Raw genomic sequence first — 13,737 nt, forward strand, 5'->3', positions numbered from 1 at the left:
GTTTCAGTTAGTTTACTGAATTAGTGAAAAAATGGGCAACAGGCAAGTATAAACTTGGTGTTTTCTAACTTTCAGCAACTTGACTGTACAATTAAATTACTGTTCTTTTAACATTGTTTAAGAGTAGGTGCTCAATTGCTACTTTAGCATAGTGATAAATTCTTCTGCTAGCATATAAGCAAAAACAAACTCAAAAATTTTTATAGTTTCTATTTTGTCAAGACTTCAGTGCAATATAGGATTTGATATGGTCTTTCCTTATCATCAAGAAACAGTGGCATGTGCTGTACATAAAATCTACAGTACAGGCCGTATGTAACACACCATATGAAGGTGCACTGCTGAAGCCTGAAGATGGAAAAAGAATTCCCAATCATTCTTACAGAATGCATTTCTGGTTTTAATCAAAATTTCATCTTGAATACCATCTTCTATGCACGTGTTCTTCAAATAGCACATACACACATCTATCTAAATGCTCATGCTCACCCAAAGATGTTTACTTGTGTGTCAAAAAAGCATTATACAAGTGTTTCAAGTTTTATGTTCTTTTTTTTTTAACCATACCTCCTGGTTTATGTACTTAGTAGACTGGTGTATTGTCGGATAATTTCAGATATTTAGCAGATGTTAAATGGATGCTGCTTCAAATCTGACAATAATACTACCAATTTTATTGGTTTAAATCACATCAAGCAGCTGTGATAAAAAAAGCAATATATATTCCTGTATATTCCTATACCATACTTAAAATACTAACAGCATTGTGCTGAAGCATAGCTCAGAACTTACAGAAAGCAAAAAGACTTAATTCAGTTTCAAAAGGGGAAGCATTCCTAATGTACTTGAATGAACGAGTGTCTTTCATTCATTTCAGAGTGCCTGAAATTTATCTCTAACATGCTGTTGTTATTTACACCAGAATAAATATATTAAGTTTATTGTTTGCATAGTGTGACAATAAGGCTAACTAAGTACCTCTTATTGCAGCTGAACTTGAAAAACACAAAACCACTCACTATACAAGAAAGAACACTGAGTACAATATAAGCTCACAGGTACAGCCAAAGAGAGCAAAAGGTCAGCATTTGCCAATTGCTACCATGGAGTTTCCACAGCTACCAGGAATTCTCTTTTTTTCTAATCCAGAGGAAATCTGAGGGAACCTCAGATACCATGGTGTCGTAACTGTTGGCAAATGTTACAGATTTTATCTCAACCACTGGCTAACTAACTGCTTGCATTTCAGCATCCATAGATCATTCAACTTTTTCTTCTTTAACTTATTCCTACAAAGTACAAGCTAATGCATAGATTAATAAATAAATACAACACATTTGAACATGCCATACTTACTTTATATGAAGAAGTTTAGGAATAGACACTAAATATATATTACCAAGTCATGAATAATTTTTTTTAGTCTTTAAACCAGTTCATTGAAAAGAAGAATGCAATCCAGATGCAGTAAGTTGGAATACAACCTGAAAGATGTTTAATGAACAGTAAGAGAGCCCAATACATTTTAACAGCTATTTAATGAACTCCTATTCCAAACAAGTCAACTTCAGGTGAGGCTTCTTGCATGCAGGTACTCTTCACAAATTTCCATGTAATAAAGCCAGGCCAAGCATAGTCATCTATTTTGGCTTCCCATATAAAACAAAATGCAGGACTCCATGAAATTCACACTTTTTAAAACTAAAGTGCATTTTCTAGAACAATAACCAATCTTCTAAAAATGGGCAGGAATTAAAAATATACCATGATTTTTCAGTACACAGAGAAAGCATATTGGATCAAATTCCCAAGACCTAATCTGAACATGCAGCTTTGGCAGCTAATTCAATTAAAGCTGGAAAAAAAAAAGAGCCTGATTCACGAAAAAGAATGATACAAACAAAGTTATCAGGACCAGTATGCAATTATTTTCCACTCCACCCTAGTCACTTTTGCACAGAGCGACAAGTATGTTCTGAGCTTTTTGACCTTAAGAATGCTTGACTTTAAGTTTGGATCTGATTATCATGATCGCCACATTCTTATGTGCTGCTATCTGATTAATACTCACCCTACAACTCTTTTATCTTCCAGAATCGAAGAAGATTGCTCATCTAGAATGAGAAGGAACTAATGACTAGAGTATTGCCTGTAGATGTAGTTTATCACTTCAATCGCCTGTAGCTATAGTTTATCACCTCAAATTTTTGTTACATAGATAGATAGAAACTAGTTCAGATGTGGCAAAACAAATGCTGAGGTCAAAGAAATATTCTGCTTGGCACACCAAGTACTGCAGTCCCAGCTGTTTTTCAAGTTTCTTTTCTATATGATTCCATTATCACAGAGTGGTAACAGAGAAGAATAAAATTATTCTATGAAGTTCAGCTTATAATTAGTTGTGCATCTCATTCTGCATCATCTCTATTAGAGTTACAATAATATAACTTAGAAGTAACCCTGACCTTTTATCACTAAAACCTTTCTGAACTACCACAGCAATCCATTGGGATATACCACACAGTGCATAATAATACACTTGCAACACTCAGTTGAGCAGAAACAAGTACTGCATGATAAATACACTGACTAGGATCCATTGTAATATATTCTTAATGTGAAGATTGCCTCTTGCAAAATGCTAGGAACCATCAACACATACAACACCCACACAATGCCTAGTGTGTGATGTCACTATGGTGACTAGTGTAACTGGCTGCCTTTGATTACAGGATGTCTTGATACATTACATTGTTAGTTCCTCTCAAAGACCTGTTACTTTTGCTATATTCTCTGTAGTAAATCTGATTAGTTCACATAATAGATGTGTATTTGGCATTTTTTCTTCCCTACTTGGTCTACTAGACTGCCTCTTAGTAGTCTGCAAACTGCAGTGGATGTAGACTTTTACCTTATAATGATTTTAGAGAAAGAGGCATCCTACACGTAGAACCAGAAAATAAATTATAGAAAGACTCTAGGTGGACAAATAAAGATTATGAACGGACTGTTTTGATTTGTCACTTAAATGCATAAATTCATACAGGTTTGGTGAAAAGTTTCAGATCTCTTTTCCATAATTTTTTTGTTAATTACAGAAATCATACTTCATGATCATCTTGCCCAAAGTGCTTTCCCTAATACTTCACTTAAAATCTTTAATTTAATTAAATTTAAGATTTTTTTTTTAATTTAAGACCTTAAATTGTATTGATATGATTGTAAATTTCACTGCTTGGTGAGAAAGGTATGAAGTCTGGCTGGAGAACAGTTTCCTAAATATATTGAGAGACTTCCAGACCACGGCCCCTTGGCATTCGAAAGCCAAATACGTTTTTCCAAATTCACACCATTTGTGAAACAGTAAAGGAAGAAAGCAGCAAGCTGTTTCACTCAAATCCTGCTAAAGAATGCCATTTCTGCATGCTTATCCCAAGAAAGGGGACCTGTGTTCCCGATTTAAACCCACATTATGAGGGTTATCATGTCACCCTGAATATTTCTACATTTCATTACACTTCTAGACGTGAAAGCAAGATAAGCACGTGGCTGCTGCCTCTGATATGCAAACTTCTTGGCACTATCTGGCAGTACGTACTGAAGTTCAGTAAAATTAATCACACTTTTTAATGGTTATGAAAGCAATCACTCTTTGAGAAGCTAATAGAGACACCTCTCATTCTCTTGTGACACAACATGACTTGGCATACACTTTAGTTTAGGTTTAGTAATCTCAAAAACATTACCATACGAAGTACCTTATCCACTTAAACATTAACATATTTATCATCAGCAAATGATGATTTGTTCAAAGCTAAGGACTCCTCAAGGACGCCTCATAATCATGAAAAGAGCTCAGAGGGTTGTGATCAGCGGCACAGACTCCAGTTGGAGGCCTGTAGCTGGTGGTGTTCCCCAGGGTCAGTTCTGGTTCCAGTCTTGTTTAACCTATTTATCAACAACCTGGATGGAGGGATGGAGTGTACCCTCAGCAAGTTCACTGATGATACAAAACTGGGAGGAGTGGCTGATACACCAGAAGGCTGCGCTGCCATTCAGCGAGACCTGGACAGGCTGGAGAGTTGAGCGGAGAGGAACCTGATGAAGTTCAACACAGGCAAGCGTAGGATCCTGCACCTAGGGAGGAATAACCCCACACACCAGTACAGGCCGGGGGTTGACCTGCTGGAGAGCAGGCCAGCAGAGAAGGACCTGGGAGTGCTAGTGGACAACAAGTTGCCCATGAGCCAGCAATGTGCCCTCATGGCCAATAAGGGCAATGGTATCTTGGGGTGCATGAGGACGAGTGTGGCCAGCAGGTCGAGGGAGGTTATCCTTCACCTCTTATCTGCCCTGATGAGGCCACATCTGGAGTACTGTGTCCAGTTCTGGGCTCCCCAGTTCGAAAAAAGACAAGGAGCTACTGGAGAGAGTCCAGCAGAGGGCAACAAAGATGATGAGAGGACTGGAGCATCTCCCTTGTGAGGAAAGGTTGAGGGTACTGGGTCTGTTCAGCCTGGAGAAGAGAAGACTGAGAGAGGATCTCATCAATGCTTATAAATACCTTAAGGGTGGGTGTCAAGAGGAGTGGGCCAGACTGTTTTCAGTGGTGCCCAGCCACAGGTTAAGGGGCAATGGGCACAAACTGAAACTCAGGAAGTTCCATCTGAATATGAGGAAAAACTTCCATACTTTGAGGGGGACAGAGCACTGGAACAGGCTACCCAGAGAGGTTGTGGAGTCTGCTTCTCTGGAGGTATTCAAAACCCTCCTGGACGTGATCCTGTGCAACTTGCTGTAGGTGAACCTGCTTTGGCAGGGGAGGTTGGACTAGATGATCTCCAGAGGTCCCTTCCAACCCTGAGCATTCTGTGATTCTGTAAGCATCCTTTCTGAGCAGGCAAGGCAGGGAGCATAGAGTGCTACTAATACAATGTTTTCCCCCGTCTTACTGGATCCCTCATCATAGTTCTCCTACTAGAAAGACTCTGGGTACTTGCATTACTATTTTTTCAGTACTCTTTCACCATTCCTGCCCTCTTTCTTCATACTGCTGTCTGTCCTCACTCATCTGCTGATGTCTGTCTCTGCCTCTTTCCTTCCATGTGCTATTCCCTTGAAAAATTACTTTCTTGACTCCTAATAATTCTTTTTTGACCTTCTCTCTCTCCCCACAAAGCTGATGAGAAATCCCTGAGGAGGAACTGAAATTAGCGGTAAACTCTGATCTAATATATGTGGAGAGCAGAAAAGAGAGTATTTTGGAATTAAAAAAAATATTCAGAGAGCAGAGAGCCTGAATTCAGGCTCTGGTGTGACAAGAGGGAAGGATAAAGAGTCTTCCTAGTGTCATGATACAATCTCTACTGGGTCCTTTAAATTCAAGAGAGAAATTTGGGAAAATATCTGCTCTTTCTGAAGGAGATTGGCCCTTTGAAGTAACAAAAGTGAAAGAAAAAGATTTCCTCTATCTACTGTACAAGCAAACATCTACATCATGGGAAGAAAATTATTCAACTAGACACACACTGAAGTAGACTCCTGGCACTGATTTATATTTCACAACATACAGACAAATACAGGTTTTTTTAAGTGAATAATAATTAGCACTTATTCTTAGAAATTACATATTCATTGTTTTGTTAGATTATGCTGAGGACTGGAAATGGCACTGGTGAGGCTGCTTTCTGCTGACACTAAATAAGCACTTAGTAAGGGTAAGCTAATCATCATTCAAAATATAGACTATATGTAAGGCCAATCAAGATTCTGAATTACAGAGATTATAGATGGTTCACTAGAGTCGAAATATAAACTGATTCTAGGATTTACTGGCTAGATTGTTACCCTATGTGATTACATATGTGTGAGACTGACTTGCAGTGACCTTAAGAAAAAAAAGAAAAATACAACTTTGAGCATTGAATGCTCACTGCTAGAATCTGTGAGCAGAGAAATTGTTATGTGTTTTACTCCTACTGCATTCAAGGAAGCTGGGCTGTAGGTCTGCTTTTTGTTAGTAAGGAAACAAACAACTGCCTTAAAAAATACCCAGCTCTTCTCAGTTTCTCATGGTAACATTATACAAGATCCTGAAAATTCCTCAAGGCAAAAAGGAATAACCCAATGCAAGAACATTTCAGGATAAATTGTACCATTTATTCTGCAGCACTTTTCCTGCATGTACCCTTCATGCAGATACTTAAGTACTGATGATACTTAAGTTTTGCTTTATGAAGGTCTACCATGTCCCTTTTGCAGTCAAAAGTAAAAGTTTATAAATTTATAAAATAAAATTTTGTCTAATCCTATCTGTCAGTACAAATCAAATTAAAGAACACCTTTCCTTTATATCTAGGTGGAAAGATAGAGCAGTCATTCATTCACACAGACTAGCTAAAAAAGCACACCATTAACTAAGAAAAATAAAGGCAGAATTACAACTTCTCTGTATTTTCATGAGTAATAGAAATACTTTTATTGGAAAGAGAAACAGAATTCAGACTTACTGTGCATTTGTTCGGCTTCTCTCCTGAGTGGACTCTCATGTGAATCAACAGTTTATAACGGGCATTAAATGGCTTGTACCTTCGTGGGCAGCCTGCCCAGAAGCAAGTGAAGTCCTCTCCCTTCCTCTGGTCTATATGGATCTTCTCTATGTGCTGCACAAGTTCCTCTTGCTGGTCATACAGCACACCACAGTCAACCCAGCGACAGCCATGCTTGCCATTGAAATCATCTAGCTCACCATCTTCATCAAGCAGGGACCCTGGGGCAGAAGGAGGCACAGGCAGCAGGTGGATGCGACTGGAGATGCTGTGTGGATGCTGGTGCTGGTGGGCATGGTATGGTGGGGGTGGCCCTTGTGGAGGAGGCAGCGGCAGCAGCGGTGGAAGAGGCATGTCAACCGTATCGCCTGAGAAATCATCCAGCTGTTCATTTTTCAGGATGCCTACCACCTGGTTGTCCGTGGGCAGCATGCCCTGCTGGATCACCATGTTACTTGTGGCAGCCATCTGCAAGCTGGCTTGCTCCAGCTGCTGCATCCGCTGGTACTCATCACCCTCATTCTCAATGTACCCTGGGAAGGTGACATTGCCATTAGCCATGAGAAGGCCTTTCTGGGCAGTTGGAATAGAGCAATTTTGGGGTATACAGCTTCCTCTCACCCCCAAAAAATGTCCATAGACCTCAGGCTGTGGGGAGACGTTTGCTGGTGATGTCCTGGAGCTGTTGATGTAGGCCACCAGAGAAGTTGGGGATGTACGGATGATTGTATTGAAGTCGATCCCAATGCCGTCAGACAGAGGAGATAGAGACAGTGCTCTCTTTTTGGAGCGGGCTGATTGAGACCGGGCTGAGGAATGGTGAGGACTACAGTAAGGGGAAAGCTTATTTTCCATGCCATATAAGTAGGATGGTAATGAGTTAGAGACACAGTTACTGGACGTTCCAGGTGAAAAATTTAGTAAGTCCCCCAGCTCACTGCTGTTTTGTAAAACTTGTTCAGGAGGAACAGAAGGAAGTGTCCTGTACCCATGCGACCACTCTTGCTTAATACTTGAAGTGGGTTGACTTTCTGACAAGCTTAATGTCGTAGAGGCCAGAGACTCACATGACAAGAGTGACCTGGAATAAAGGCACAATAAACTAAGCAAGCAGTTAAAGAATTCAGCAGTGGTTCTTCTACCTTCACACACAGATAAAATTAAAGAAAGGCTACATATGAGAAAAGTTCTCCCTAATTTTAGGTACTCAACTTTAGCACCCTCAGTTAATAAACCAGCAGGCATACACAGGCAATACATATATAACAAGGTCAGCGAGGAAACCAACTTCAAAAGTTCAAGATTTTGAAGAAAAGTTGCTGTAAAGGTTCTTGTTACATCACTGCAGAAATCAATGCTAATTTTTTCATCAACTGCAATGTAAATAGGTTTGGGCTTCTGAAGCCAAAGTATTATGCTCCTGCCTCATATGAAACTCATATTGATTTGACTATTATTTTTGCTGGGAAAGAATGGGAAGAAAACTGATTAAAAAAGAATAAATATTTAACCTGAATGACTTTGCCAACTGTAATGCGTACAAATAGTGTTCTCTACAGAAATAGCTCACATTTATAGATACAGATAATATCTAACTTTACAAAACAAACAAAATAAATGAATAATGTAGAAGAACTGGTTGAAGGGGTTTATTTAGTTTTGATTTGATGAAGTATCTGCCTCCAAGTCAGCAATCAAAATTTTTCATGAAAGTGTAATCTTGCTGTTATCGTTCATTTTTCACAGAAATACTATGAAACTTGTCTATGCTGCAAATGTCCTACAGGTAGCTTGAAAAAAAGAACTTGTAAGCTCTTAACAATATTGTTCTCTACAGAAAGGTAAAAAAAGGAAACACAAGGACATCAGGGTCCCTGATTCATGGCTGCAAAATGCTGGGCAGAGGCCAAGTGGATTTATGTCTTTATGTTTCCAGTTCACATCTTGGCAGACTTGGATTTCCAGCCAGCCAGTGGTGCCATCAGAATATTAATTTCTAATTTTAAGGGGCTGTAACAGTAGAAAGAACCAGGTATGTATCTAGATAAACCGGGAGATCTCACAGACACAGAAGCCTCTGCATCTTATATCTTGGGGCTTAATTCCTGGATTTATTATTTTCACAACACACTTTTGAAGAAGCATAGATATTTCAATGGTGGATCAAGTACCCAGGAAATTTGCCTTCTCTTCTAAATCTAAAATGCATTTTTTTAAGGTGAACAAGTCAATCACTGCTTCTCAGCTTCTCACACAAAAAACCAAGATACACAATAGTTCCTCCTATCATACACAGACTTCCAGAGATGAAATTAAATTAAAAAAAGGACAGCTATTAAGTGCTAATAGGTACCTTAAATATCAGGTGTTGAAAAATATTTCTTAAAGCTCAAAGTAAACAGTATATGAAATATTTACATGCAGTAATCCAATGGAACTGTCATGTAGGCAAGGAATAATACATTCTTATTTACAAAGGTAAGTTGCTATAGTCAGTTATTTATAATTATTTTACTGCATGGTTTTATATCGCCACAAATTTCAAATTTCTAAATGAGAAAGTATGCATCACAAAGAAAATTAGTAAAAACAAATCTCATCTCTTTCTTGATACAGACACAGTTACAGCAAGCACCTTTGAGGAGGCTCTTCTACCTATTTTACTTGCTGCTATTTTTTTCTTTAAAAAAAGGGGAGCAAATTCTAATGTCTACTCAGGGTAAGCAATATTGTGGTTGCTTCTGAGTTCTGCAAGATTTTCTTATAGACACTGCTTCGGGAAACACAGATCCATGGGACAGATCTGTTAAGGCTCATAGTTGCATTGTATGTCTGCACCTGCAGTGACTGCAGCTTCAGTGGAGACACAGGAAAATACTTCATTTAAGGATTGGTGGTAGGCTAAAACTGGAGATCTGAATCCCATTTAAAACAACATCGGTCAACCCAAGAGAGCAAGACCAGATCCTAAACAATGGCTCTGGAGACGTTCCCAGTGAATATGGCAATATTTACCAAATTCTCATGATTTTGCTTGGTAAATTGACTTTTCACCTCTGAGATCTGTGGATTATCTTTCAATTAGATCAGCAAGGTTGAATTAATATATGAAAACACCAGGTAAAGTCATTCAGGCAAGAGAAATGTATATAGCTTTCCACATTCAGTTCTAGCCACAGAGGTTAAAGCTGAAAAATCACAGTGTTTTTTATCTTGTTCTGCCCACCACACAAGCACTTCCTAAGTGATGGGGTTTTTTCCTACTACTTAATATTACAGCATTTTCCAGCACTTGAGAGTCAACCAACATGAAGAAAGAAAAGTCAGTTTGCAGTGACTTTGGTTTGCAAGATTGTGCTGCAAGAACACAGCCCAGTCATTGCCAAAGAGCTGGAGGAGGGGAATTGTGCTCAGGGCACTGTGGCTGCCCCCTCAGCCCCATTTTGTCCAGAGGCGAAGCTTGGCACAGGTTGAGGGAGAAAGTAAGCAGTTTGCAGGTGCTATGTCTGCGCACTGACATAGCTCACGAACAGCGAAAAGGTAGCTTTAAATACCACCCAGCCTTGCTGTGGTGACCTATGGGATAGACGGGTGAATACTCCTTTGCTCAAGATACTTGATTTGTAACAGGTGGTTGATTTGCTGTATCAGAATAAGAAACATCTTGTTCAGATTGAATGTCAGTATAGGGCACCATTATGGAGATTACGTTACTCCATCAGGGTTTAAATGGCACTTTCAAAACAAGGCACTGAAGAAAAGCACAATTAACATGCTGACTACAATTTGCATGGAGAGAAATGAGAAAAATAGGATTGCTATATCAGGTCAACCTTGTGTAAGATTTAAATCTAAAGGCATAATAATTTGTGAAAAAAATTGATTCAGCCTGTTGGGTCTTTTATCAATGTGCTTTGTTAAAGCACAGTTCATTATAGAGCAGTTAAATCACATTAGTATGCTGTAACCCCAAATACAGATCCACAGTCTTCAAAAGAGCAAGAAAAGTAAGTAACGTTTGATTTTTCCATGCTAGGCTATATATATTTATAACTGGAAAATATAAATAGGGGATGATATTTTCTCTTTTATAAGTAGGGGAAAAAAATCATGCATCAATATAACAAGTCTATTTTTGTAATGTCAAGAATTTTAATCAGATGCATAGTAGGACCTGTGTCATTCAAAAAGTTACTAATGCCTAATACAAATACCCATCAGTGAAGCTGAAGAAAAACTGCTTAAATGTCTCAAAACAGGACAAAAATTAAAAGCTGGTCCAGATTTTCAAGTATACAATAAGTATGAGCCAGATAATCTGAAGAAGTTTGGTTCTCACTTAAGCTTCTAGATTCAAAAGTAGCATAGATTCCAGCTTACAAAACAAAAAAAAAACTTCTTTAAAACCCAGTCCACACTGTGACCAAGTAGTTTTCTGGGGGAAAATAAATATAACTAATATGAAAATGAAGGGCCAGCGATACCACTGTGCCAGATTCTCAGAGGGCATTAATTGGCACATCTGGTTAGTGTAATCTAAACCAGCTTGAGTTTGGACCAGATCTTTTATGAACATTTAGAAGAGATTATTTGCAATTACTTTCTATTCTCCTTCTGTGTACAGAGGCCACAGTGTCAACTATTACCCAGAATCTTAAACATAAACATGGAAGAGTGAAAACCTTGTTTTCTTATCTTTTTGCATGGTCTTCTGCTTTACTAGCCAAGAACCCTTTGCTCTTTCTTAGGTCCTTTTCTGATTTGTATCAAAGTAAATGGCAGTATTACATCTGGTTTCAAGCAGCATAACTGAATGCTCTGAAAAAGTTTTTATGGGAACTCTCAAAAGAGATGGGGAAGGTTTTATCCATCATGGTCTATATAACAAAATCTGATATTATCTGTAGCAAAACTCCAATTTTGCCAACTTTTTTCTTTCTTCCATCAGTAAAAATCAAGACAAGTTGTTTTGGTTTGGGTCAATTCAGCAAATAATCTGGTTTGGACTGAGCTGCCAGAGCACAGTTCATGACACCTGAGAGAGACAATCCAGCAAAGGCACTCAGCCCCTGAAGGATTATGGAGTCTGCTTAGGCAACCAGTTTAGGAAAATGCAGGTTATTGCTGAAGCAATTAAAACAAAAACAGAAACAAAAAACCACTAAAAACCGCCGAAAACTGTTTAAACAATCTGTGAATTAAAAACTGACTTTAAACTTGTTTTGCCCTATAAAATAGTCAATTTAAGGGCAAAATTGCTGAAATGGACATTCTTTCTGTGACAAACCGATTTTATAACATCTCCATTGATAAATCATTAAAAGACACTCTAAGGACACCAGAGCCTTGATTCTGCCAGAGTTTCAACTTCAGTTCGCCCTTAGTAAATGTTTCTTTAAAATAAAAACAAAACCATATAACTCAATACTGACATAGTACACCCAATCACACATTCAGAAAAACATAACAGTGTTTGGAACCATACAGGCACACCTAAAAATTACTAAGTAATAATTACTTAATGATATTTTTATATCATCAGTTTTGTTCTGTCTCAAAGGCGTGTCTCTGGATTTGTCATTTGTCATCATCTTAGCACTGAATAGTTTTCCCTGACATGTTTAATAGGAAGCATAATTAATTTTGTAAATTGTCCCAGGGGACTCAGTCTTCACAACTGAAGTGACAGAAATGTCACAAACTGTCTTACAGTACAGTAAAGCAATTTCTTCCAGTTACATAACACCAATTTTAATTATTTCAAGAATGTTCCTGGGCTTGTAATACAGTGATATTTTGAGAATAAAGACTCGTGTGGCCTTTTGTAAATAAGAACAGTTACACTTCAACTCAGTAGGCAATTGTTGCACAAGTCACATCTACAAAAGAAGCTTCTGAAATAACACACCAGAGTTTCCTCAGCATATGTTTAACTAATATCCAGGGATGTGCTTAATGTATGTGTATGGAGGTTGTCAAATAACTATTGTCCCTTAAGTCATGTTTGTCGACAATACTCATCGCCATAATGTCAGAAGTTATTTAAGCATTTCAAAATTAATTTACAAATATTTTTCTGCAGTTTAGTGATATAAAAAGGCAACATTTACAGGGAGAGGCCATAGTTTTTATTAAACTACCCTTCACAGCTAGGAAAATGGACAAGTTTTCAGGGACACAAGTCTAACACTGATAAAGTTAACTGCTGGCTCAGTGCAGACTAGAAACAACTAATCTGATTAACTTAATTATGTAAACAGTTAAACAATTTGAAAACAAAGGTATTTGATGAGAAGAGAGGAATGTTAGCAGGGCATTTAAGTTTATTTTGTCTGAGTGTTACCTGACAGGCATCAACATAACACTTTTAGCACTATGGAAAGCTTAAAACAGGTCATTGCCCCTGAAGATGTCATATGTGGACTATTTCTGCTTTCATCCTCTGTAACATTTCTTGTCCTTTGTACAAAACTATAGTTAAGTGACCATCAAACTATTTGTCTAACAAAAAACTCTATCAAATATAGAAAATGTGTGGCTAAATTTCACTCATGATTTGAATGATCCAAACAGTATGATTATAGCTGATGTGAATTAAATTGCATTGAATTAAATTTCCCATGGCATAACAGAGCATCATTTAGGCCATTTTAATCATCAGAAAGATTGCATTTAAATTACAGGAGAATTAAAATACCCTCTTTTTAAAGTACTGAATATAAAAAAGAAACTCAGGACCTTGTATCTGATGGAGAAGCACTCAGGCTGGAAGCATCCATAGACCTCTGTAAGCTAGGGCTGATCTGGTTGCATGCTGTTGAAACCTGATTAGCAGGAGGTGAAATAGGTCCCAGCTGTTGAACTGTCATGGGACTGCTGGTGACTATTACATTCTTGCAGCTGCCTTCTCCAATGGACTTGCACTGGGGTCCATAACCAAGACCTCCTAAAAATAAAGAAGGCGGGTTAGTATTCATCTCCTGTGGACCCGTGACGAGGCCACAGAACTCGTATCCCTTTGCAAAGTAGGAAAACTGACTGAAACTGAGTATCTTCAGATAAGGATGAAACAGGGGATCAATACAAGGATTTTGCAAATTTCGGCAAACACAAAAAGCAATATTCTAAAGGGGAAATTAATAAATTAGGCACGTTTAAAACATGTGCTGAAGTACATAAACTAAAGACC

General features: G+C 38.2%; 1 protein-coding gene across 1 annotated transcript; it reads right to left on the reverse strand.

The window, feature by feature from the left end:
* Nucleotides 1-6,509: 6,509 nt before the first annotated feature.
* GLIS3 (GLIS family zinc finger 3) lies at nucleotides 6,510-13,483 on the reverse strand (the record flags this gene model as incomplete). Its single annotated transcript, XM_009698492.1, has 2 exons — nucleotides 13,287-13,483; nucleotides 6,510-7,629 (listed from the first exon to the last, which is right to left on the reverse strand). Coding segments are annotated over exons 1-2 (1,251 nt in total), but the record flags the coding sequence as incomplete, so codon positions are not given.
* Nucleotides 13,484-13,737: the final 254 nt, after the last annotated feature.

This window comes from Cariama cristata, unplaced genomic scaffold (assembly GCF_000690535.1).
Source record: "Cariama cristata isolate BGI_N322 unplaced genomic scaffold, ASM69053v1 scaffold26260, whole genome shotgun sequence".
Taxonomy (NCBI): Eukaryota; Metazoa; Chordata; class Aves; order Cariamiformes; family Cariamidae; genus Cariama; species Cariama cristata.